The following is a 27,486-nucleotide window of genomic DNA, read 5'->3' as shown; positions in this document are numbered from 1 at the left end:
GAAACCAAACTGTAATTTGGTTTGTGATTAGATTAGGTGAGAGATGGTCCTGTTTTCTTCAGTTCTAAAAGGCAAATGAACCAACCTCCCTGCCCAGCTCTCCCTCCTGCAAACTCACTGGAGAAGACCCCTGAGCACAGCTTGTGGTTTGGTACTGGAGTGCAGGAGCAAAAATCACGGAATGGTTTAGCTTGGAAAAGACCTTTAAATCCTCAAATCSAGCCTCTAACCCAGCACTGCCAACTTTGTCACTGATGTCCCCAAATGCCTTGTGCAGGCTCCTGACCCTGCACCCAACTTCCTGAGGTGATCAGACTGCAGCCTTACACAACTGGTAATTGATACACTGAGTTAATTAGGTGGTGGCAAAGGACAACTTGGTCTTTTCAGCATTGTTGGGGACTGGTGTTATCTTGAGTAAATCTTTCTTTCAGCTGTTCATGTCACAATTTGCCTGTATCTCCAAAGTAACTTTGTATGTATATGAAAAGCACTACCTAAAAATTAGAAGTCATGAGACACTGGTGGTTTATTGACAGAAAACTTGGAAGTGTGATTAATGAACATAATTATTTACTTCTATTATTGAATGCTGAATTTTTCTTTCRCGCAGGACGGTTGTAACTGTGGTTTTCTATTCTGGTATGATGTGCTAAAAATTGGAGATTTTGCACYCACTGTCTTGCTAATGGCAACTAAGATCACTGACATATTCTAACCATATTTTAATCATGTTAAGGAAGCAGGGCAGCACTTGGAAAGGTGTGAGTATTATGCCTTGTTCTGAATCTCTGAGAAGATCTTTGTGGCAACAGATGGTGCTGGGCACTAGAGCTGACAAGCTCTGCTTTGTTGCAGTGATGATTTTAACCAGAATGTTACTGARGGTGAAAAACAAAAAAGAATGGTTGCATAGCAGTAATGTAAAAGAAGTAGTAAGAATTGTTTGTGCTTTTATACTGGATTTGGGTGTTTTTTGCACCCCCTAACAGCCCTAATGATTAGTCACATGACCCATTTCCAAAACTTAGATTGAAATAAATTAGGTAACTTGAGTGATCGGTGGGTATGTATAGAGATTGATTCAGGTGAAGCAGGATTTGTATGGAKAAGTGATTTATTACACAAACTTAGTGAGCTGGTTACAAACAAGAAGCTTTTGATTGTTTAAGTTCTTCTTCAGGCCTTCTCTGGATGATGAGACATGAGTGATGCCAATTATGGGCTGAGGATAAAGATCTTGAAGAACTGTTCTGAGTTTATCAGTCTGGGATTAGGCATGTGAGCAAGAGATTTCTATCCTTCTCTCCCTTTCCCACTCCAAAAAATGTGATGCTCTAATATTTTTCATTCCTCAGGCTGAAGCAATCTTTACGGGTCTGCATCTACAAGATGAATGTCTAAAAAATCAAGAGTTACCATAAACAGTTATGAAAAATTGCTCCAAATCTATGTCTCTGARCCTCTAAATCTCACAGGCTCTTTAGGACAGCTCTCAGAACTGAGGCTCACGTGCTGCTCTGGCTGTGGTTGTGTGCCTGGAACAGCTCACCAGCACTTTCTTTATGACCCTCCCCTAAGATCATGGCTTTGCTTCCTACCCTGCCACCGTTCCAATTTGTGCTTCTTTACCTGCTCAGGAGTTGTTCTGCTTTCACTGCAGTGATTTGCTCCAGATATGGAGATGGATCTGGGATGGCTGATGTGTGACAGCTTCAACAGAGTCATTTGTTGACACCCTTGCAGCAATCAGAATCAATAATGGTTGTGGACAAGCTGGGAAAATTTGTATTTTTATGCATATGGGCATTTGAACAGGATAAGTACTCAAGCAATATTTTGAATTTTTATGTTTTTTATGATTATACCTCTACTTGTAATTATTTTATTAATTCTTCCTTAGTATCTGTGAGATTTTATGAAAATGCTCTTCAAAACTTGACTACTTGTAAGTCTTGCCGTGGCTTGTGAAATAGTCCAGAGAAAAACTTGCTTCACGTTACAGAAATCAGGAGCCTTAGTAACTGTCAGTTTAAAACAACAGTAAAAGAGGAAGCAAAGGGAGATTGGCTCTAAGCTGGGTGCAAAGAACAGTTTTAGCTTCGTAAGGTTTTTGCTGCTCAGGTAAAGTTAATACAAAAGCRTTGCAATTTTGAAATTTGGGATGGTCACACACTGCTGGGGGTACACAGAGTCATTTTCTGGCAACSGCTGCACCACCAAGAGTACAAGCAACACATCTCCCTAAGTATGGGTTTGCTTTGGATGATGACACAGTTCTTCATGGAAGTTTACTTAGAGAATAAAGTGTCACTKTAAAGAAAAAAATTGAAATACATTTAAAATACATCTACGTTTAAATATAGTGTGGGATAAAAATGGACAGAGATGATGGATCTGCAACAACAGCATTGAAAATAATACTTGAGAAAACATAATTCTTGAAGCTGGGGATAGACACAGTGTTTTTGCGGAACACCAAAACATCACCTCTGTAGTAAATCAGACCTATGATATCACTCCCAAACTTCATTGCTCACCATTATGATTTATTTTTACTTCCTTGGTTACAGAAAAGTACATCGATTATTGATTGGTTTTTAGAACCTTAATGGCTCTCTGTATTCTTTAAAATAGTGTCTTCATCAGAAAAGGAAATTTAATCTTTCAGTCAACCTTTTTACTGCATTTTGTATGTGAACTTTTCCATCAAGGGTGCTCAAGTCTTGGGTATGGTACAGAACCTTCCTCTTTGATTTGTGAATTTGTTATATTTATTAAGTACSAATAGGAGTTCACAATTAAGGAGTTTCTAAATTGCAACTGTGTGGGAAGAGTGAATTGCCCATTGTCAGTGCTGGTGCCTCTCATGGGCAGCAGTGCAATGTTTGCAATTCTACTGCAAGTGATCAAATTTGAGAGCAATCTGATGAGCTCTTCTGTTCTGTGAGCAACTATCCATCACAAACTCTATTGCAGAAAATAGGAGTGTGAAAAAAGGCCACTAAAAATCTTGTTAGTCTTACATGGTGTATATTTGTCAAAAGAAAAATGTTCTGAAAATGGGTATTGAAATTTATTCTGTTTTCCTTGGTTTTATGTGACTTTTGAAAAATAGTTTCTTTTCATTTTACTGTACTTATCCTGTTGCTCACCCTTAAAAAGTGATTTCCTTATTAACAAAACACAATTGAAATGTTAGATACAATCATTACTATTTCCTACTCTTTTTTTTTTAAGAAGGGGAAATTATTTTCAGTACATAACCTTTTCAGTTAGAGGTAGTAGCTGCCAAGACATGTGAATTTAAAAAAAAATCCAAAACCCTCTCTATAATGGCAGATAAAATAAAAACAAGAATAGTAGCATCATTTAGAAATGGCAGAATTCATAAATAGTTCASTCATAAGCTGGTTGAGTTGAAATAATACTGAAAATTCTGTGCAGTGTACTTTGAACTTTGGATATTTGTGCAAATCAAACAATGTAGGATTAGGGTTTGTAATAAAGACACATGTTTGGCTTGGTTTTCTACAGCAGCAYTTCCATAGCCTCTGTGCTGAAAAGGAATCAATTATTTTATCAGTAGTTGTTTTCCAGATAATTTATCTTTTYCAGATAATTTTCAACCTCTCAGTTGACTTCTAAGAAATGCTGAAATCCCCTCTTCCCCAGGGAAAAAGAAGCACAACGCAGAAAGACCCAAAAAGCTGTTCATTACTGAAGCTAAATTACAGGCAACAGGAAAACCCACCATAATTCACTTACATATGCAAAAAGTTTTGTTTTCACCACCTAAAATAATATTTTTAGTTTCTAGTTCTGCTATGCTCTGCAAAACCCACCAATTTTGCTCACATCCATTTTATAGAAATGCTTTACATCAAGACTTTAGTTTATAGAAATGTGATTTTAGAGTAGATTGAAAGTGCATACTTGGGTTCGTGAGTTTGCTCTCCTTTTTTTTCTTTGGCTCAGAACATTTGGTCTATGCTACAAATGTAAAATTAKTTAGATTTTAAGTATACTGAGAACTGAATTTATGCTATCCTGGTCATTCCTGGTAAGGGAAGCAAAGCTTAGCACAGGGATAAATAACTAACAGGCCTGTACAGTTTATTATTTAAAAATAAAACCACAGACAAACAAATCTTCATATTTATTTAGATTTAGCTACAACATTTTTAGCATCGAATGGTTGGGGGTTTTGAAGTGCAGTTTTTCAAACTAATTCCTACAAATATTTCCAATTCCTAGTAAATTCTGATTTTCAAGCTCAAACTAATGTTTTTACAAGCCTTCAGTTTAAAAAGAAAATTTAAAAAAAATTAGGCTGGACAGGGAAGTGATAGCTATCATCTCCAGAGTGTACTTCTGCTACAGAGAAGTCACATTCTTGAGAGATTTTACAGCTTCTGTGAAGGCATCTATATAAAAATGAAAGGCCTATAGAGGCCAAGTAGGAAGGTTACTTGATAACATGAAAAAAAAATCAATGCATTTAATTGTTGTTATATTAAATTATTATTTGCTCTCTGACCCAAATGACCTGAAGTAAAATAAAATTTAACTTTTCTTCGATTTCCTGAACGATACTCAATCTGATTCTTTGATTGTGTAACAAAGCATGCCACTTTGCCACGTTTTGTTTTTGCAAGGAAGTTAACAAAATACCATGTATTTTTCAGTAAAATGTGTGAGAGCTGACAGAATTTGCCACCATGAAAACTATTTTTGGCAACTTCTGTTTATAGCCTTCAAAGTAAGAACTAATAACATACTTTATTTACAAAAGTTCTCCAGTCAAGCTGATTAAAAGCAGATTTCTTGCTACACGCTTGCCCTGTGCATTATCGACTGAAGGAAGATACAATTCTACATGTTTATAGCAGTGATTTTAATTTTTTTTGGTCCTCTTAGGAATAAAGAAATAATGTCAGAAGTTAAAGAATAGTTAAAAATCATCTATTTCAGTAGCAAACATGTTTAACTTTGCAGAAGATTATGCAGATTAGTGATAATGTAATTTCTTAAGCTAGGTATGAAGAATAATTTATAACCATTCATTGGAGCTCCTAATAGTCAATTTCAGTGATGGATGTAAGGATGGATGGAGAGTTTTTATTGGTGTTTCCTCTTTTAAATGCCCTTTTATCACGCATGGACACTCAGAGTCATCCTGTCCTTCAGCTGTTCGAGCAGAGTTTCATGAAGAGAATAAAAGATCATCATTCCACTCCGTGCCATGGGCAGGAGCGCCTCCCACTATTCCAGGTTCCTCCAATCGCCATCCAGCCGGGCCTGGGACACCTCCAGGGTTGGGGCAGCCACAGCTTCTCTGGGCATTCTTGCCAGGGCCTCACCACCCTCACAGGGAAGAATTTCTCCTAATGTAAACCTGCTCTCTGTCAGTTTTAAGTTGTTCCCCCATGTCCTGTCACTCCATCCTGTGTCCAAAGTCCCTCTCCAGCTCTCTTGGAGCCCCTTTAGGTCCTGGAAGGTKCTATAAGGTCACYATGGAGYCTTCTCCATGCTGAAGAACCCAGACTCTCCCAGCCTGTCCCAATASTAGAGGGTTTCCATCCCTTCAGTCATCTTCATGGCCTCCTCTGCTCTTGCTCTAGAGCATCACTGAGTTTTAAGAACATGTAGAGATTGAGAAGTGAAACCATGAAGTTGTCGTTTGTTTTTATTAAATCTWTGCTGAAGCAGAATAGGCAAAACTTATGCCTTTACCCCCCTTGACAGTTCCCCTTTTCAAATTTGATGGTGAGGCTGGGGAAGGAGCCACTCATTTTTTTTGCATTGCCATTGTTGTAGGAAAGGCCAGGAAGGATGTAGTAATTTTATTATTTAAAAACACTATCCAAATTTTGAGGATATCCACCTGACAATGGTGAATTTAAAGCCCTTTGTCACCCTGTGAAAGGTTCTCCCAGGTGCCTGCCAGCTTGCAGCTGAGGATGTGGGATACGAGGCAGGGGAAGCAGGCAGGGTATGCAAAATGTGCAGGCGCTGGAGCTGCCTGGTGTCACCCTGTGGTGCTTGCATACATTTTGGGTGGGTGACCTTTGTGGCTTGTCCTCCTGTGACATGGCAACTCAATATTGTCAGTGCTCTAAGTGCCCAACAGTAAATTCTCTGGGCCAGGTTATAAGAGAAAGTGTGAAGTCTTGGGTTTGAGACATTTCTAAAAGTCTTTCATCAGGTTTTGTCTTATGAGTAGAACCTCTTGTTTTTTCATGCATTTTCTTTCCTTTAACATATAAAGTAATTGTCTCTCAACAGTCTCTCATTAACAATTAATCAGCACCAACTATTGTATTACAAATGCAATAYGCTTCTTCAACATTTTCAAACAGCTTTTCCTAAAATTACAATGAYKTTTTTTTCCCCCAGAATATAATATRGGGCAAAAGTTGTAGTAGAAATCTTGGTCACTTGCCATTTCAACGGTTTGGTATTTGAAGGCAGTTTTATTCTGATTGCTTTATTCTGATTACTTTATTCCTCAGTGATTATTCTTTACTAAAGTGTTTTAGAGTGAAAGAACCCAAATGAGGAAAGGAAAAGGCTGCTCTTTGTCCTACTCAGGATGTGAACCTCTTATTGGTTATAAAATGTTTTTGAGCATTTGTAGTAGCATTTTCATGGGGTTTTTTTCACTTTGTGCCACGTAATTGGATTTGTGAAGTAGATGCTTATGAAAACAATTAAATTTCTGGACATTGTTTATGATGCAAATGGAAGAATGTATGAAAGRATAAAGAAAAGAGATTATGAATTTTTCTTTGTCTGAGAGCTGACTTTGAAAAGTTTCAYCCTTGCAGCCAATGTGAGTCCTGCTGGCTGATCGATTGCTGTCTGAGAATGGTGTCTGAGTCCCAGCAGTGAAAGGGGGTATTTTGGTGACAGGATTGCAGCCTGTAGCTCTGGCTGGCACACAGATGGCTTTCCAGTGGCATTTCCCACTTTCCTTCCCAAACTACAAATTTTCTCCTGCATTTTCTGAGAGGGCAGCACAGACTCTGTTGTCTCACTCCCAGTGATGCCATTACCTAAAAATCATGTTATAAATCATTTAGTTTGGCCACGAGCATTCTGCAAATGAACACGTGTGATTCCATGTGAGTTTCCATTTTCCTAGGTTATGTAAAGCAAAATAAACATTTTGCATAATCTTAGAAGTCTTCAGAGAGCTGAAAGGGGCAGGGGGAGTTTCCACTGTTGAGTAAAGACCAAGCACACACAAATGATCTTCAGGGCATATTTACTTTGTGTGTTCTTCACTGAGGGCTTTAAAAGAGGTTTCACAAGAACTTTTAACATCTCCCCTGGCTTGTATTTGCTGCAAAACTTTATATGAGTGTCCACTCCTCCCTGGTCCTGCAGCACAGCTTGGGCCTGTGGGTTGTCAGGGTTGTTTCCTCTGGTGAAGTGATTATAGACATTTACACTCTATATTGAATATCTGTTCTTTATGGCTTTGGTCAACAAGCTGGRATGGTTCTCTTACAACGTTTTGCAGTGCCAGGCATGGGAACAAGGTGCTCATGTGTTATAAACTCAAAATGATACAGTGTTTTGTGCCAAGGCTTACTTTGTTAGGGCTTGTTGGTTTCTCATATCGAGCTTTTCAAGCATAGCACATGAAAGCCTCCCAGATATTCTAAACACCCTGGATCTGTGTAGAGATGCTAATGAGGCAGTAGTTRAGAGATTAAAGGCCTTTGGAGTGTACCAGCTGGATGAAAACCAAGTAAGGAGAGGAGCTAAACAGTCCCCTTTGTATCCTCATCTAACCTGATTTGATTTTGGCTGCTTTAAAGGTCTGTGTGATATTTGGAGCTCATGCCTGCCTTGCTCCTGATTAGCATGAGAAGCCACAACAGTAATTGCAAAACTTCAATAATCGAGACAATTTCTTTTCCTCCCCTGTATTCATTTTAGTAAAGTATATTTTTGCCAATGTTTAATGATGATTTCTGTGATTTTTCCATGTTTGAATCTAGTTAATGCCACTATTCCATTTTCTCCAAGTTGTCCAAACATATAACACTCAAGTATGACTACAGTATTTTAATATCACCGGATTTATAGATGCATGGATTGAAGTTGCAGTGGAGGTCATGTTCTTGAAAACATGAGTTGGTGTATTTTCAAATGGAGTATATATTTTGAATTGTAGAAACTCATCCATCTTAGATTGCAAGCACTGAGATCAGTAATATCTAAAGTATATAAAGTGACCTGCTTAAGGGGTACCCTTAACGTTTAGAATAGTTGAGGCAATTTAGGAAAGGGAACTTAGATTTGAAGACAACTGAGTTTGGAAGAAATAGGAAGTAGAGGAAGAATTTTTTAGAATTATTGCTGTGCCAGCTAAAACCCAGTATAATCAGCTTCATTGTTTGCCACAAGCATAACCTGTAATGATTTTTTTTAAAGAAAAACAACTTATATTTTAAAAAAGCTTTAATTGGTGATTCAAAACATTCTTTTATTGAACTGAAATTTCATGCTTCCCCACTTTATCCTGATAATCCATGCCAATCTTTTTTAGGGGTTTTCAGTCTTTACCTTTGTGTCTGTTCCRTTAATTGGAATATAAGAATGTGATGGAAATATAGGGATGTGATTGTATATTGATTGTGTCTGCACATTAATCAATCTCACCAGCAGTTCTCTTGTGGTTTTTTAGTTGGTGAAAAGTCATCTGAAATCATATAACCATATTTCCTACACAGTGTTTTCCCAAGTAAAGTGCCTTAGCTTGTTCTATTATACAAAAAAAATCAGAATTAAAATCACATGTAAGGACAGTAAAGACTAGATTCTCTTAGTTTTTGTCAAGTGTAGTATCTTAAAGTATAACAGACTAATTACATGAGATTTATTTTGAATCAAAAGTAATGGTAGGGGCAGTAGCAGATCTTGGTTGTTTGATGGGTGGACTCATGTGAACTGTGTGTGTTTTAATCTAAATATTCCTGTCTGGCTTTTGGGAATAGAGGGGTATTGTGAAAATAGTGGCTGGAGTGATTCCAAATAATACATAATTTCTTTTTATTCTCTCACTGTGTACTTTATGAAATAGAATGTCAGAAGGTGCTTGGCCATCATTAACACGGAAAGTGAAGGTCTGTAATCTCACACAAAAAGGGTTCAAAATCAGTGTCCAATTCATGTCTTGTAGAAGTATGAAACTCTTTTGGAGTTTGTGCAGCCACAAAGATCTRGTCACGTCAAMATTTCTTCACAGAAGGGGTTGTCAAGCATTGGAGCAGGCTGCCCMGGGGAGTGATTGAGACACCATTCCCAGAGGGATTTAAAAGATGTGTGGATGTGGCACCTGGGGACATGGTTGAGTGGTGGCCTTGGCAGTGCTRGGTTAATGGTTGGACTCAATCTTCTGATCTAAATGAGTCCATGATTCTAAGTGATGCCAGCCAGAGGATAACAGTAACCTTGCTAGTACCATGCAAATTTATCATATCAAGCCATGGAAAGGTTTGAGAGTTGGGAGAAATCACACCTTGATGTGGAGGCTCCATTCCAATGTAGGTGTTCATGTAACTCCATAAGGCAGTTTCAGGGTAAGCCCCAACTGTAAAGATAAACCACGGCATTTTGCAGTATTGTGTCTTGGACAAGCCCATAAAAGAATCATGATTTTGTTAATGCAGAGTGTGGACGCTTTTGATAGTAAAAGCCTGCAATTTTTTCGGCAGATACCTGTTTTTATAAGCACCCTGTTTCCCTACAAAGCCTTTTGAGCTTYCCTTTCTTGGTCAGCAACTCAATCAGGCTCTTAGACGAGAAACCCCAGGTCTCCCATTCCATTCCCATTCTAACAGGAGTAGAAAACCTCCTGCTGTCATTTGGTGAAGTGTCTGCAATACCAGTAGCTCAAATCTTGACATTGCTTTGTGGTAACATGGGTTCTGTAATGCTGCATAATGCATTTCTTCACCCTCTCCTTGCTTTAGCTTCTGTTTCCTTGGCCAGGTTTAGAGAAAAAAGACAGAGAAAGGATACCAGGACTTGGCTGGAAAACTTACTGATAGAAATCAGGATCTGGAAAACCTGGGGACCTGTGTCCTTTTATTTCCTCTTTTGTCCTGTAAGATATGACATTCATTTACTCTCGTGCCTTCTGGTTCCAGTTCATTTGAATACTTGCATCCAAATAAAGTTTAAGCAGATAAATTTTCTACAGAAGAGGAGAACCTACTTGTATGATGTGAAGATCTTTCTACTTCCATAAAAAGGCTTTGGGAGCTGTGGTTTACATACACAAGCCATTCACACACATGCAGGAAGTTTTCTTGACTTTTGCTAACGACAGTAAAGTCAACGAAATTAGAGAATAAATGATTCGTTGTAAATATTTAGTGAACCGTGACTAAGCACCTTTTAATAGAAAGTGTCAGTGTTTTTTAATTCCAGAGGCTAGAYGGTTTATGAATAGTTATATTTTATAACATACTTTGTCATGCCTYGTGAGATATTTACAGCAAATCTTTTTTTAGTAATTTTTTTTTTTTTTCATTAAGAAAACTCATGAGAATTTCTTGAACATACAAAGCAGGCTCATGGTCAYACAATATGTCCCTGAAAACAGCTTTCCATGCAGTTTGCATTTCCTTCTATCTTAATGACTTGGGGTTTCAAGACTGGTGTTATTCCATACCTACCTTTGTAGATAAAGCGTTTATGAGAACGAGAGGAAAAAAAGAGAGAGAAATGTCCCTGTACTTCTRAAAACATATTTATACTCCCTACTTTCCTTTAACTGTCTGGAGACATTCCAGAAAAAGTTCCTACCAGTCAGTTTGTACATGTGCAAGTCAGTGGGGTTATTTTAAAAGAAAGAAAAAACACCCCACCTTATTATTTTTGTTGCTTAATTCTTAAGCATTATGGTCTGCTCCCTGTCAAAGTGATGGAAGAACAGCAACCATTAGATGATGATTAAGCTTTTGGGGAAGAGAAGGGAGGAAAACCCTCATACATGGAAGTGATTTTTCCATCCAGTTTTCATGCAATTTTGTGTTTTATTCTGTCAGCCATTGATGAGCAAATTTAGTCTCTAAATCCTTCTTAAGCTGAGGTTTAGGAAGGGCCACAGTTGCAAAGTTTTGGAAGGAGATTCAGAGAGACTGCTCTACCGAAATCTCACAGACATCTAAAGCCAATAAGGGATTTGGTGTTTTCCAGGCATCAGGCACAAGCTCTTGAGAATTGTAAAAAAAATACCCCTCTCTTACTTGAAGGAGGAGGGAGATGTAAGAAGCCTGAACTCTGCTGCATTTCAGAGGGAGGCAAGGACACCTTTTAGTACATAAAATTCCTRTCTCTAGGGGCTGTTTTCCTAAATAAGAGTCATTGATTCATGAGCATCATTGTCAGCAGAATTCAGAAGCTGAATAACTTTAATTTGTAAGTTCTAAAATATTTGGGTTTTTTTTTTTTCTTAAAGGTAATATAAACCATGCTTGCATGGTTAGGGACTGACTGCTCTCAGCTGGACCTTCATGAGCAAATTGAAGTCAGTGTAGTTTCATGGATAATTAAATAAGAATGAAGATTTTAAAAGTATAAAAAGAGACTTTTTGTTCAGCAAATGTTCACCATTTAATATTTTTATATAGTATTATTTAAATTGTCTCCAACTGATTTAACAAGTCTCTTTTGATTAGTCAAAGGCAAGATGAAAGTAAGTAAATATGAATCAAGGCAGTGGAGGCTAGCAGGGAAATTTATTTAAATACTAGAAACTTCTCAATTCTTTTTCAAAAATAGATGTTAAAATAGCACAATCCTGCTAGGTCATGGCTAAATGTATTTTGGAAGACTGTTTTTCTGTTTTTTAGATTTGTGAGTTAACTCTACAGACATTTGTACTTTACCTCCAGGTGCCTTTAAAATCCAGATTTTAAAGAAGTCTATGAATTGCAAAAATCAAGGCCAGAAATGCCATATGTTTTTAAATCCCATATATACCTTGTCTATGTCTTTTTTTGTAAGGCTAAAAAGTACAACTTGTTGGTTTGTTCCTTCCTTGCCAGTGATGATAATAAATGTGTCAGCAGAATTTTCTGAAAAAAGAAAAAAATTGCTGATTTCTGTGAATGGATAAATTGAGGTGCTCTTGGGTGGGTTTTCCCCACCTCCTAAGAAGGAGATTGTCCTTCTCCCGTGCCCAGCTAAAGGACCACCTCTTCTCCCCCTGGCAGCCGAACATCACTTCTGTTGCCATCCCTGGTAACCACACTAATTGCTTACATGGAAAAGGAATATTAGGAAAATATTAAGTGAGGCTAAAAATACATCARATATGATACAGCAGCTGGAAACAGGGAAAGCCAGCACCTTCCAGTGGCCAGATCTCCACGGACCACCAGCAAAGCGCTGGCGGGGCCGCTGCAGCCGTGGACCACATAACGTGCGTTGGAACRTTCGTATCAAATATCACCTCCTGCTTTTTACCTTGACCTCAGAAGACTTCCCCGGCAAGGGATAAACAATAAACTTACATAGTGTGCCCGAGAGACTTGGGCTCTAAATAAACTCTGTTTGATGCCACACATTTCCGAGGAAGCAGAGCTTCCCTAGACCACACAGATCCCATGGCTGGGCTCGCCAGTGATGCCAAACTGCAGCTCTAAGAAGCARCGACTGTGCCTGGATATAGAAGCACAGTCAGGGTTTTTTAAAGAGGAAAAAAACCCAGGGAATAGCTCAGTGTTTTGTGGCTGCCCCCTCCCTGGCACCCAGGGTACCCCGGAATGTAGCTCGTGCTTGTTCCTCTCTGAAACTAAAAGGGAGGAAATGAGGAGTGTTCARTAACTGCAGAATGGAGACATTAATTACTTTCCTGTAACAGATCGTTCTGATACCAAAAATTACATTTAATTTTGCCTCTGTAATGTGTGATTCAGTGAAACCACAGCTTCTCTTGGAGAATTTGGTCTTTCCCAGAGTCTAATCATTGGCTCCTAAGGAGGAAGAGAAAAGGGAAGATGGGATGCTGAATGTCATTCCCTTGAGCATATCAATGCCTCACTTTTGTCTATAGAGGTTAATTTTTATTTCAGAAGTTTGTTTGTTTTTTTTTTTTTTAATACTTGATGCTGAGCATCTTTTGAGCATCTGTGGGTTTTGTTTAGGCTGCTGCTCACATATTTAATCTGTTCAAGATTTTTTTCTTCTGCAGTCATAGAAATGTGCAGTAAGTAATTGAAAGTGTTATCTGGAATGACTTTTGGGCTGTGGTATGCTTTTATTAAAATTTATTTTGCCTGGTTTATCTGCTTTGATAAATAAGAGAATTAGGATTTTACCATTTCACTTTTTGTCATTTCACATTGTGTTTTGCAGATATAGATAGGAAAGCAAATTACAATATTCATGATAATGATTTACTTTAACTCCTCTACCTGGCATAGCATTGGGTAAAATGTGTATTAAAAAAAAAATAAAATTAAAAAAAGGTCCAAACAAAGAGCCCCAACTTTTTAAATGCCTGTATTTGAATGCTGATTTTGCCTCTATTTGAGCAGCCTGAAATTTAAAAATTATTGATTCATATATTAATATTAATTCAATCTGTAATTTTATAGTAAATTCTGTCTAAATTTTATAGTAAATTCTGTTAGTTATTTAAATCTGAATGCCTGTCAATAAACAGGAAGTCATGGATGTTTCGCCTTAATGAGCACAGCTCATGTTTGTCTCCGTTTTAGTTGAGAAAGCTCAGAAGAGGCTATATTTTTAAAGGCAAATTTAAATGTATGCCAACTTGTGCTTTGYATTGATCCCTTTTGAACTACCAGCAATAAAGTGAAATAATTGTGCATTTCTTCCCTGGGATGTTCTTTTGASCCCTACGAGAGTGCTACTTGTCCCTCTGTTTTGTCTTTTATTCTTGACTCATGTCAAGCTTGGACAGTAACTTCACATCCTTCTTTTTAATGTTATTGTATTATTATGAAAAAGTTAATATTTGGTACTTGCAATTTTGCTTCTTGAATTTGTAAACAAAATGCTTTTCATGTTTTTGAGCATTAAATTTTTGAGTGAAGGCTGTGAAGTGCTGTCRCTTCAGTCCTAATTTGCTTGCGTGAAAACATTTCTAAAGCCCAGATATTGACGTCTTCTCCTTCCTGCTTTCCGTTGAGCCACTTCTCATTGAAAAAAAGAAAACTATTTATTTTGAGAAATGCAGAAAAGCTGTTTCTTATTTCCTTTTGTTCATCCCTGCACTCAGAGTGATTATTTAATAATTTTAGTGCACAGGGAGGTCAGTGCAGCCTCTTGCTTCTGTGTTTGTCCCCTTCTTGAAGTCATGGAAGCCTGGGGTAAAGGAGAGAGGGAAACCATCTGCACTGTCCTTTGGACACAGGGGAAAACAAGGTTAATCTATAGATTGTGTGTACAGGAATATCTTTTGTCAGTATGCACATTTAGTTTTTGAATTTGCTTTTTCTGTTTGTTTCATTTTTTTGTGATTTTTTTTTTTTAGTATCACATATCTTTTTTTAAAAAATACATTGTACTAGTGAAAAAAAAAGAAAAATAACCCGTGTTTTTAATGAGACATTAGTTGTCTAAGTGATGATTTAGTGCCTGCTCAGTGTAGCTGCTAGACAGCTCATTTTGAACAAAATAAAGAACTAAAGTGTAATTAGTAGACACGGATGTGGTCATCTTCCAAAGTCCTTGCTTTTGTTTTTGTAGCAAGTAGATCAAGACCAGGGTGACTGTAAAACATCAATATTTTATAAAACYCTTCTTTTCTTGTTCCAAAAATTCTGCCAAATTGTACTTAAATGAAGTCTTTGGAGGAAAAAGCCTGTAAGAGTTCTTTACTATAAATACATTTTTGTGATTTTAAGAAGAATGGGGTATTTATAATGGATTGAGCCAGAGCTTCTCTGCTCTGTGTTATCTTTATAATGTTTGCCATAAAGTGCTTCCAGGCGACATCTTGACTTCTGTAATTTTTTTCTTCCTTTTCGTTGGTGCCTGGAACAGATTATTGTGGTTTATAACATTTTAAAACATCTAAGTAATCCATTTGAAAGCAGGAAAAAGAGCACACCATTGATATGAAATTGCCCTGACTTTCCAGAAAAGATTTTATCAGAGAACTTCCAGTTTCTTACTCTAGGGAGAAAGTTGCATAGTTTGATTTCTGAAATAAAATCCATTTTTAAAGCATTGTCCTATCCAGTAAAATCGATGTATCTTATGGTAGAATTTCACTCAGAAAAATAAGAGTATTGGTGTGTTCACTGCTTCCTGAAGTTAAGCCTAAATTCAACCCAACTATTTGAAAAAAATATCCTATATTTTAATTACTGTGMATCTTTTCTTCTTAGTGGATGTATTTTATCTGTGCCTAGTGGGGAAATAGTTTCTWTTTTTGAGTCACAGGGGCACTGGTAACACAGAGTAACCCCTGTAACAGTGGGTTTGATTTTTGGTAATTGGAGGGGATTGTGGTGTTTCGTAGCTGTAGAAGGCATGAACTGCCTCACCTCAAAGCTGTTACCTGTAATTTACAGCACAGATTTCCAGGCTAAGATCTCTGAACACTGCTGATCCTAAAGTTGTATTAAGTATTTTAAAGTGGGTTTGTTAATACATATAATAGATTCTTGAAATGTAAGTGTAGAATACTGTGAATATTAATTCATAGTTGGGTTTTACAGTATTAGTGAGAAATGCTGATATTTTTAAAGCTCTTTTGATCTCAAATATTTCCATATTTTTGAGATAAGTCATGTTTTTGACACCTTTTTCTATTTCTCCCCACTATTACAGTCAATACTGCRACACCCCTCTCACACAACTACTGCAAAGGTGAATAATGAAAATGCAGACTCCCTATGTACATGGGTGGGCTTCACTTATAATTTTGTTTTACTATTTAAATTAAATTTAGTTTGCTAACTTGCTATTAAAATAGCTCTTAATTTGCAAAGCCTGATTTGTCAGTAGAGCACTTGTTAAACCCCTGATAATGGGAGGCCTAGGGCGAAAATTTGCTTTTTCTGACACCCACCACAGGGGACAAGTTGCTTCCCTTCTGCAGGCACTGACTTCAGGAAGGGCAGTAAAATATGAAAAGTGATGTTATAAAACATGTTACCATCTGATAAGGGAGTTTGTTGTTTGAGAATTGGATATAATTATCATCATTCAACACCCACACATCTCATTCATAAAATTGTGACATGAATTTTTAAAACAATGAAAAATGGCCTTGATGTTTTGGAGAATATAAAAAAGAATAATATTATTTCCCTAAAAATTAGCATAAAACATTCATCCTCATTTATGTTTTGTATCTTGTGGATTAGTTTAAATTGTCTTGTGGTTTTAATCTAGATTTAAAATAGCAAGRGGTTTCCACATTTGGTTAACACTTATAATGTATATATATACAGTGAAATGATGTTTTGACTTCCTGCTCTCCTCATCACTTTTTTTGCCCTGTCCTCTTGAGAGCGGGCTGAGAATGCATCTCCCTTGGCTTTGTTGAATTCCAGTTGTGTTTGGGTATTTTGTTGAGATGAACTTTTTTCCTAGAGCAGAAGTGAGTGATCRTAGTCCAGTCTGCATGGTCGAGAAAGACAGTTGTCTCATTTGTTTCCTGAAAAACTGAAACCCTTTGTGAATGAACAAATGGAATGTATTATGTTATACAACTGGAATAAATTATATCTTTTTCCTTGGCTGGTCATAAGGATTTGTAAAATTTATTTATGTTTAAGACACTTAACTGTTAGAGTTTGGTATATTTTGATGAGTACACAATGGCACTGAAAAGGGCTCTTGGACAGCTTTGCATGGGGACAAATCTGCAGTTTTTCAGCAGTTAGAAAGTGTTTGCTATAAGAGAAAAAAAAAAAAAACCCAGAGGGTGAAGTCTATTGTTTTTGATTTACAATAGGACTTTTAAAAGCACCTACGTGATGTGACTGTCCAAATTTGAACATTTACTTAYTTTGCAAAATCACACTGCTCCTCAGGCAATGGATATTGTACATCCCACAGTTTACAAAAAGTAACCAAATTAGTTCAGTGAAGATCATACGTAGAAAGATTATTCTGCAGGGCTTTTAGCAAAACTTAGAAAATTAGGTTGGGATGGAACTAATCCATATTCACTCTGAAACATATATACCTACAAATAGTCCATTGAAAGTAGACCTCTATGGCATCTTGCATCAAAATTGACAACATTTTGCATATTGACCAYGGGGGAGGAAAAGGTACTTAAAAAAACATTTTTTCAAATGTATCTTCTAAGTTGTGTTTTTATACACACAAACTCATTTTTCATGTCTTAACAGTAGTCATAAAAGTTTAAGTACAGATAATCTTTCTACGCTTTCTGCTTGAAATCAGACTTTAATTTACATATTTGCTCTTCCAATGACCTGATATACAGGATTCTGCTTTGATTTTATGTATGACATTGCTTGTGAAGAGAAGTCATGGCAACTGGGAGAAGTTCATTCCTGCGGCGTGGAAGGAAGAAAATTCAATTTCTGTCCCCAAAACGAACAAGGAGGATCTGGGAAATGACAGACAASTCATCCTTACATTGACCCCTGGGCAAGTCACCCTAGAAATATTTTCTGAGCCTGCTAAGGATTCGAAAGTGATTTGGAGTTGTCAGACTGATGAAGGGGAAATGGTGTGTGACCAATCTGAGAGCTTTCTATGATGAAATAACAGCACAGCACATGACGGATAAGCAGGGAATGCTGTTTGCCTTGACTTTAGCAAGGCTTTGGTCACTGTCTCCTGTAACGTCCTTTTGCCCAAGATTATGAAATGGATAAAGGGAGGACAGTGAGGCTGTCTGGAGGACTGGCATAGGGATGATGCCAGCAGCATGGAGTCCCTGTGGTGAGCAGTTGCCTCTGTTRCCCCAGGGTTTATCCTGGGGTCAGCACTGTGTAATGTCTGCATTGGTGACCTGGGTGATGGGACACAAGTGCACCCACAGCAGTTTAGTGATGATACAAAGCCAGGAGGAGCTGATGGACCTGATGGTTGTGCTGAGTGACCCAACCAGGCTGGAGAAATGTGCCAACAGGAAYCCCATGAAGCCCCATAAAGGGGAATCCTAAGTCATGCCCCAAGGGAGGAATAACCCCAGCCACCAGAATAGGCTGTAACCAGCAGTGAAGGTGGGCATGTGGCAGCAGAGCTGTACCCTGGGCTGCATTAGGCAGGTGAGAGAGGTGATCCTTCCCCTCTGCACTGGACAGACCATCTGGATCTGGGTACTCTGCTGGACTTCCCAGGGCRAGAGAGACATGGAGATATTGGCACAAATCCAGTGAGGGGCCACTGASATGCTKAAGGGACTGGAGCATCTCTCAAAMAGGMAAGKCTTGAGAGCTGWGTCAGTTCATCCTGGAGAAGAGGAGGATCAGGGAAACTTTATCAATGTYCTTAAATACCTGATGGAAGAGGGTAAAGCAGACAAAGCCAGGCTCTCTTCGGTGTGGCCAGTGACTGGACGGGAGCCACTGAGCACAGATGGAAATACAGGAAAATAAAAATAAAGAAAACACTTTTTTACTATRAGAATGGCCAAGGATGTGGGAAYCTTGTGCAGAGYGGTTGTGGAGTGTCCATCYTTGGAGAAGGTTGAGACTTGAGTGGATGGAGCCCTGAGGAAATTATTTGAGTGGGGGAATTGAACTGAGTGTTTCCACATGTCCAACCTCAGCTGGTCTGTGATTCACAGAGTAGAAGTGATATAGTGATATCTTCTTTTTTCCCATTTTTCTCCCTCTTCTGGCCTGCAAGACTGTGATTTTGCAGGCATGAATATGAATTTATTAAAGAAAAAATTGGATAGAAATTTCTTACTTCTTGGGAGTGTATTTAAAGAAACATTAACAAATGTTGCCCTTTCTAAAGGGAAAATTTAGGATATTATTTAGTTTGCACAAGTTATTGAAGCATTCAAAATCAGCTGAAGAATATGATTCAGAAGGTTCATGCTTAAAACACTTTGTTGAGTCAAAACAGAATGACCTCCCATGGAGCTGGGAGACTTCAGTATCTCTGAAATTTATCCCTGAGGATTTTGTGTTATTCTTGATTTATGGTGGCACCACTGAGGGCAGGGTTTGTCTTTTTGTGAGAAGAATTGGACTTTTCATTTGGCAGGATATTAGGCATTGTTAATCCTGCTGCCTGGCAGACCTCGCCATTTAAAAACTCATGGTGTAAACAAGCTACTTCCATTTTCAGGTAAACAAAGTTGCTCTTACAAAGATCTTGCTTTGTTTAGGTCTCAGCTCAGGAGAAGTGATGACTTTGGATGATGCTTTCCACCCTGGTGATTGAGAAGTATCTGCAKGGAACCATTAAGAAAGCATTAAAAAGTTTTCAGTAAGCTCAACATAATTATTTATTATGAAGTCTCTTCCAGGTTTTAGAATTTTAATTATTATAAGCATCAGTGAARCTGATTTCAGACTCCAAAGACAGAGTTGCAGGTGATTTACCATAATAGAATGGGATTATATCTCTCTTTAATTATTTTAATTTACATAATCAAGATTTCCTCTTGTGTAGTTGTTTAACATCACAAGACTTGTGCCCAGTTCTTGGCCAAGCTTAGCTTTTTGTGTTTCTCACAATGAAGCTTCCGTTCCTTCTGTGATGGTTTTAGAGGATTTTAGCTCTTGTTTTCAGACGTTTTCCTTCTAATTTGCTCTCAATGTTCCTTTTCTAAATTTTCTCTCTTTACTTGTCACTATGTACTTTTGAATAATTAAGTAGTGTTATGTAATGTTTCTCTTCTTGTTGTTTATGCTTTCCCAATACCTGCAGACATCATCACGGCTTAATTTTAGACTAAAACAAGCCCCATTTTGTATCTGACATTTCAGGTGCTTCCTGTATTTGCCCTTCTCACTGCCATACATATTTAGGAGAAAGTGTTTTACTTAAACTGAGTTTATTTTAGTAAGGATTCAATAATTTAATRATCAAATTCTGAGAGTTAATATTATAGCATTTAAATAAGGCAGTAGGATGTCTCCATTTACTAAGGAAGTGGTAATTAGTTTTAGTAACTTACTGTAGTGTCTCTAGTCTTTGTAAAAGCAGGAAAGTGGGGAGTTGCTGTTCTTCACATCATCAGGGTAGTGAGATACTCAGTTATTAGACATGAAAAGGTGTAATTGTCCATAGAGGTTTAGGTCTAGGAAAGGGAAGTGCGTGGTCTCCCTTCAGCAATTAGGGAAGTATCAGTAACGCTTGCAAGCATCATAGAGATCCAGGAATACTCCATGGGAAGGGATGGGATGGACAGACAGAAAAGATCTGGTGGAGGAAGCAATGCTGAAAGAGATGTTGAAGTCAGTACAGATTAACTCAGCTTCATATGCAAAACAATGTAATTAATTACTGTTACCCATTTTACTGAATGTACTCAGTTATCTGCCCACCCACCAATATATCAAAGTAGATACACAAATTGCCTGGTCTATGCAGCTGCATATGTACAACTCTGATTTTTGTAAATCTGTATTAAAATTGTACGTTTTTATTGGTTGTTTTTATTGTATCTTAAACGTAATTTTCCTAAACTGTAAAGAGAAATCTGGCACAGCCACATCTTGCAGTTTGACTCTACATCTCATATTTGCACTAAATCCTGGTAAAGAACCATGCTCAGCATGTCACATGAAACCTCTGCATACTTCACTTCATTAATCCAAGCAGATAAATATATTAGCTATGAACTCTGATTGGAATTAAGATTACCTTTTCTTTCCGAAAGGGCTTTGGTAGAAGTTACCTGATGAGCAGATAAAGGTATAAATAGCAATATAAATTCCACTGCTTTTTCAGGTAGTGCTGGTAGAACATGCTGGTTAGTTAACATAACTCAGTGCTTTGGATCTTGCCTTTTTTCCTTAAGCTTAGGCAATATAGCAAGCAAGATTATTTACTTTTTAAATTAATGCCTCATAGGTTTACTGATAGTTTTAGGAAGGAGCAAACTCTACAAAACAGCACATCACTTCTCTCTGATACAATGCATCCTAACATAAAATGGAAGTTATTTTGAGACCTCAGTGTTTACCCCTCCTTCCCCTATTGAAATCATCTTTTTACTCAGGGCAGTTTCTTCATCCTGGATTTTGTTCTTTCCTCTTCCACTCTCTGCACAATGTGTCCTCCTGTGTGTGACTGATCAATTTTCTGGTTTGGCACCAGAAGTCATCTCTTTCCTTTCAGTCTCTGCTTATGCCTAATTTGTTCAGCAGTAGCTGTGGCAAAAAAAAAAAAAAAACCAAAAAAAACAAACAAACAAACAAAAAAAAAAAACCAACAAAAAAAACCAACAAAAAAACAACCAGAGACAGAAGTTATCTTTAGCTTTTGAGACTTAGAAAAGGTACTGTCCTTACGCTGTTTTCTCTGGGATGTCTCTTCCAATGATTGGCTCATTCCCATGCACGTTAGAGGAGTCTCCTAATTTTCTGTCATCTATTGAACCTAATCTCTGCATTTTAATCCTTGTCTTTATAGTCACCATCATTTGGTACCAAAGTGAATTACTTCAACATACTGTATTTCTGATTTTCCAGAGCTGCTTTTTACTGATTAGCASTCATTTGCAGTGCTTGTTCTTCAGTTCAGTGTTTAAATTGCTGGAAGTTTTCCGGATGTTTTTGGGCTCAGTASTGTAGAACTGATTGTCATCTCCTGGGTGTCAGGTTTCCAATAATTCATATATTTCATAGAACACTTGCTTATAATATGGAAACATCTCTGAGAACTAATATGCTGCATATTCCAAATACATTCCTGCCAAACAGCAGACAGAAGAGAAATTTACTGTGTGTTCTTACAATACTGAGATGTGAGCCCAGATATTACCCAGTCCAAATATATCTAGTAGCTGATTTGTCCTCTGTGATTTTATGGGATCCTTGCCTGTTTTAGATTGGTAACAGTGAATCAACTGTTTCTGTAGGTGATGAGCACTCACACCTTRGGCATTGCTAAATCCAGCAGTCTCAGGCTCAGTCTTTCAGTGCTGGAGACCCACAATCCCCACATGCAGAGCCCCACAAAGCGAACGGGTCTCACAAACAGCCCGAAGGCCAAAGCCTCCCCAGCAGCTGCTGTGGATCTCCTGCTCCCTCCAGCAGCCAACTCACAAACCCTCTGGTCTCTCCAATGTGCAGCCCAATTTATCTCCAGACTGTTACATGGATCCCAAACCTCTCATTTTGCTCATGTGCTTCACTCCCACATACACAGAGTGCAGCCACTCAGGTCTGTCTGGCATGGCAGGCACATTGATCCCTGTGATTCACAGTCCCAGCCTGGTTGGAGGCAAGAGCAAATAAATACCTGCTGAKGACAGGAGTATTTGCTTGCCCTATGGCAGATTGGATMATGGAATYACAGATTTATTCAGCTTGGAAAAGWCCTCCAGCATCATGGAATCCAGCCACTAGCACAATACTGCCAGGTCAGTCCCTAAACCATGTCCCTCAGAACCACTCCTACAAGTCTTAAATCCCTTCAGGGCTGGTGACTCCGCCACTGCCCTGAGCAACCTGTTCCAGTGTTTAACCGCCCTTTCTGTGAAGAAACTTTTTCAAATACGCAATGTAAACCTAGCCTGACCCAAGTCAAGACCATTTCCTTGYATCCTGCCCCTTGTTACCTGAGAGARCAGACCAACACCCACYCAGSTCCACCCKCCTGTCAGGGAGYYMTGCAGAGTGAGGAGGTGCCCCCTGAGCCTCCTTTTCTCCAGGCTGTGCCYCTCCARTTCCTTCAGCTGCTCYTCATCACACTTGTGCCCTTCCCCAGCTCCATTCCTTTCCCTGGACATGCTCCAGCCCCTCATTGTTTTTCTTGTCATAAGAGGTCCAGAACTGGACACAGCAGTGCCCAGCACAGGGGACAGTCACTGCCCTGGTCCTGCTGCCACACCATGGCTGGTACAGCCCAGGTACCACTGGCATTCCCACCCACCTGGGCACATGCTCATCCTTCATGCAGAAACAGAAAAGGATAATTGTTAGGGATTTCTAGAAGAGAAGAAAAAAAAAAGGCAGCACATATTTCTCACCAGACTACCTGGCTGCTTTTACACTTTCCCTAGGTTGGATTCATCGCATTTATTTAAGGTGGTAAATTCTGAATGCATTGGGGCAGTTTTGTTATGGTGTGAACTCAGGGGAAGYCCCAGTGAGGGAAACTGTTTATTTTAGCTCAGTGCACTCCCAGGCACCCTGGTTATAGTTCCTTTCTGGCCAGGACAGCTTTTCAAGGCTGTGAAGGACGGGAGGCTGCAGCAGCTTTCTGTYTCCACAGCCTGCTTGCCTGGTGGTCTGGCCACCTGGAGAGCTCTGCATCGGGCTGTTTGAACCAAGCCTGTGCCATGCCTGCCCCAATGCCTTTCTCAGGCATTTAAACCCAAAAAAATACAGCAAAAAGTGCTTTATTCCTGTAGCTGCCCATTTTGAAAAGCTTACAAATGTCAGTCCCTGCACCATGAGCAGCAGTCGGACCTTAGCATGTGCCAAGTATGAGCATGTGTTTACACATAGTACCATGATACTTCATGTAGGTACTTAGTGGCTTGGACATTTACCCTKTTGAAGAGCCTGGAAACATCACTGMAGGAACTTAAATAAATTAGAAATAGAAGCTAAAAGTAAACAATAAAAATGCTGCAGCAGTCTTGTCTTTCTCCATGCTACTATTTTAATCCTCCTGTGAAAATCTGAGTAAGYTGATCTCCCTCTTGTAAAAATGTTTCCTTAAAACAGACAAACCTTTGAAATAGGATCTTCTAAGAAGGCTTTGTTATTGTATGACATGTCTAATGGGTAGATGCTTCTATTACTAGGACTGTCTTCCATAATACTTTACTGCTTTGATGCCCTGCTAATGTTGTATTTTGATACATTTCCTCTTCAGTATTTACCTGTGGAGAAACAGCTTTTTTTTTTTATTTTCAACATAATTTTTATGTGTTTCATAGGAAGACTTAGTAATATAACTAGTGAATGGAAAGTTCTTTAAAAGACTCTCATGAACCATAAAAGCAAAGCACATGTGAAATGAAATTCATAACTTATATTAAAGCGTGAAGTTCAGCTTCACTTCCCAGAAGCAAGGGTACCAAATTTGGAGTMTTYYTTTTTTAAAGTATTTTCTTTTATTTCTTAAASTACTTTGTATTCTGCAGCTTGGCAAAATCTGAGCCCTCTGACTTGTAGTTTAGTGTTTATTCTGCTGTACAGAGGTACAATGCAAAAATGAAGGAAAAAAATGGAAGAGTTAAAGTAATAAACTACTTGTGAATTTATAGTTATTACCTCTGCTAGCAGAAAGACATAAAAAAGGTTGTGTTTGGTATCTTAAAGAATGTTAACCTAGAAYGTTAGAATTATGAAACATATCAAATGCTGTACAAATACAATAAACGAATATAGAAGCTTTACTTTTATTTTAGTGTCTGAAAATCCTGGATCCATTGCAAAGAAAAAGGAAGCGGCTGTGGGTGGGTGTGGTGGTTTTTACTTTTTGCWGAAACCACCATGCCAGTATCTAGTTCTCGGTGTGTGGGAAAGAAGCTGGCAGAAGTTACATGGGAAAACAGTGAAGGCAAACTGAGATAGAAATAGCTTTAGAAGGTAGAAAGCATGGAAGTGAGGGAGGAAGAAAGTAGGTGCTTCTGGGAYTAGACTTTCTATAAAATCAAGGAGGGCAGGTGGCTTCAATCCTTCTTCATATCTTGGCATCAATTCTGGTCTATCACAGGATGGTTTGGGTTTGGAGGGTCCTTAAAGACCATCTTGTTCCACCATGAGCACCTTCCASTATTCCAGATTGCTCCTATCCCTGTCCAGCCTGGCCTTGGGACACTTCCAGGGATGGGGCAGCCACAGCTTCTCTGGGCAACCTGTGCCAGTGCCTCACCAACCTCACAGGGAAGAATTTCATCCTAGTACTTGTTCTAAGAAGTACAACATAAAAAACCCATTGGCATCTTACCTTTTGAAATAGTTATTTGGTAATTTTGTAAGTGAAAGAGGGTGCAAATGCAGAATTCCTCCCAATAGTGCACATCCTGCAGCTTTGTTTGCTCTTTTCTGTTTGAATTATAGAATTATAGAATATGTTGGGTTGGAAKGGACATTAATTATYGTCTAGAGAGAAGTGGGAAGTTTGTCATTGAAGACTGAGGTAAAAAAGTTGTGGAGTGCCTCAGTTTTGTCCTCGTCTGCTGTTACAAGTTTACCAGTGTTATTTATTGATGAGGAGTGTACACAAATGTGCCTGCAAACAGGATTTTCATCTATTTTCTAAATCTTTCAGTTTGTCTCCCCACATCCTGTTGTGTACATTCTTGMAGCTCTTTTGTTCCCCTAATCATATGAGTTTGGTTCATAATTCTTGCACCACGCTGAGTGATCTGTACATACAGCAGTAGTAAGCTGATTGTTGTTACTCATATTTTCTTCTGTTTATCTTTCAGGAGACCAATACTTTGTTTCTTTTTAACTAATTTCCATAACCTTGCAATAAACCTCTTTCTTTCAGGTTTTCCCTGGGAGATGCTCGCAGGCCACTCCATGAAACKGCAATTCTGGTGGAAGACATCGTCCACACTCAGCTGATAAATTTGGTAAGAACATAACTGGCAAAATATTCTGCACTCTAAAACTCCTTCAACTCACATGATATTTTTGTGATCCAGTGACTAGTAACAGATTGTGCTGGGTTTAGAAACAAATAAAACATAGGAACTGAGTGTGAAGCTCTGGCCTCAATGATTTGGAGAAGCTGCAGTTCATCTTCCTTGTAGTTATGTCCTGTGTGCAAGGGATATCTGTAACCACACCTAACCCTGGGAAGAAAGCTGGTAGGTTTTTTTTTTTGGTTTTTTTTGGTTTTTTTTGTTAAAAGCTTTAAGTTGTTAAAAAGAAAGGAACTGGCTATTCTTCTAAAGACTGTGTTCTATTATTTGTTTTAATGCATTATTTGCTTCAGATTTATGTCTTAATATTCCTTCTGTGTGATGGTTTGCTGTCTATCAAAAAATACTGCAGAAATATGGAATATTGTAATATACTGAAAGCAGTGAAAGTACTGTATAAATGATGGTTTGAATCWCACCTGGGAGAAGCAACTCTAAATTTGAACCTCTCCATAGTTTTTAATTAAAGTTCAACAATTCCTCTTAAAAAAAATCAATCATGGCATTTTACACCATGGCACAAAGTTGCTATCTGACATTTTGTAAAGAAAGGTGTAATTTGACATGTCACCTGTAGGTTGGGAATCATAGCAAGTGTGTTTTTCGTATTGTAGTCTTTAAAGACATGTCAATGTGCCATGTGGGGTCGTAGTTTAGTGGTGGCYTTGGCAGTGCTGGGTTAATGRTTGGACTYGCTGATCTCAGAGCTCTTTTCCAACCTTAATGGTTCTGTGATTTGMATGAAATTACCAGCATTTTTGGGAAAGAACATTATATGGAGCTRTATAGATCATACTAATACATATTATAACTAATATTTACATCTGCTGAGTTCTTGGATCAGCTGGAGCTTTGAGCTGCAAATTCCTCCACCTCATCTTTGTAATGAGCCCTTTTAGCAAMGACAAGGGTTTTTCAGTTTCGAGGTAAGTTCTGGTACTACATTAACTAGAACTAATAACTTCTGTAAAATTATAAAATTCAGAATGGGGCACAGCACATATTATAAATATGCACGTGTGTATAAAATACATATTTTATATATATTTCTATGTGTTCATGCATATAATATATATTTAATAGAAATATACTAAAATTAGACTTCCCCTTGCCCACTGTTTGCYTGCAACAGGTGTTTTCCTTCAGCTTTGCACCTAATCCAGCAGCTGTTCAGTAGTTTCCTGCATCTCAGAAAATGCCTTGGCATCCCCTCCAGCTCCAGGCAGTTTCTTTCTGYTCATACCTCTGCAGCCCAACAGTGTCTCCCTGTCTCCACAGTCTCCTGGCATCTTTGTGGATTCTTTCCTTATTACGCTCCTCTTGGGCTGTCCTGAACGTGCCCCGTGGCTCCTCGGAGGGGACAACATCTCTCCCCTCTCCACAGGTTTCCCGCTGGTTAAACACGCTGCTCTGGGCATATATTTGTACTTCTTATTCCAGCTTTAGCTCTGACAAAGTTCCATTTTCTCTTTGTTAATGACCCCTGTAATTTATGCAAACTGATGGCTGCGGCTTCGCTCTTCCCTCMGCAGTAACGTGGTGGAGTCTGGGCTGTTGAGTCCCGCTGAGGCTTTTCTGAGCTGAGCTTTACCAAACCCTGCAGCTGAGAAAGTGCAACCTGTGGCCATGTGGGCTTTGCACTTTAATCAAAGCCGGGAACTTAACTCTGGGGCTGGATGTGACCCGGGGTTAACCCTGCG

The 27,486-nt window shown here is 38.5% G+C and overlaps 1 protein-coding gene across 1 annotated transcript in view; it reads left to right on the top strand.

The window, feature by feature from the left end:
- The window catches only part of SUPT3H (SPT3 homolog, SAGA and STAGA complex component), a 252,745-nt gene that overhangs the window by 98,454 nt on the left and 126,805 nt on the right, over positions 1 to 27,486 (top strand). The window contains exon 3 of the mRNA XM_057375428.1: positions 25,630 to 25,714. Within this exon, the coding sequence (XP_057231411.1) occupies positions 25,630 to 25,714 (85 nt within the window). The remainder of the gene's footprint in view (positions 1 to 25,629; positions 25,715 to 27,486) is intronic.

The sequence above is a fragment of the Malurus melanocephalus genome, unplaced genomic scaffold, assembly GCF_030028575.1.
Source record: "Malurus melanocephalus ecotype Western Australia unplaced genomic scaffold, MMel_1.1 scaffold_249, whole genome shotgun sequence".
Lineage (NCBI taxonomy): Eukaryota > Metazoa > Chordata > Aves > Passeriformes > Maluridae > Malurus > Malurus melanocephalus.
Note: the sequence above shows the minus strand (reverse complement) of the source record. Positions and strands in the feature narration are given on the sequence as shown.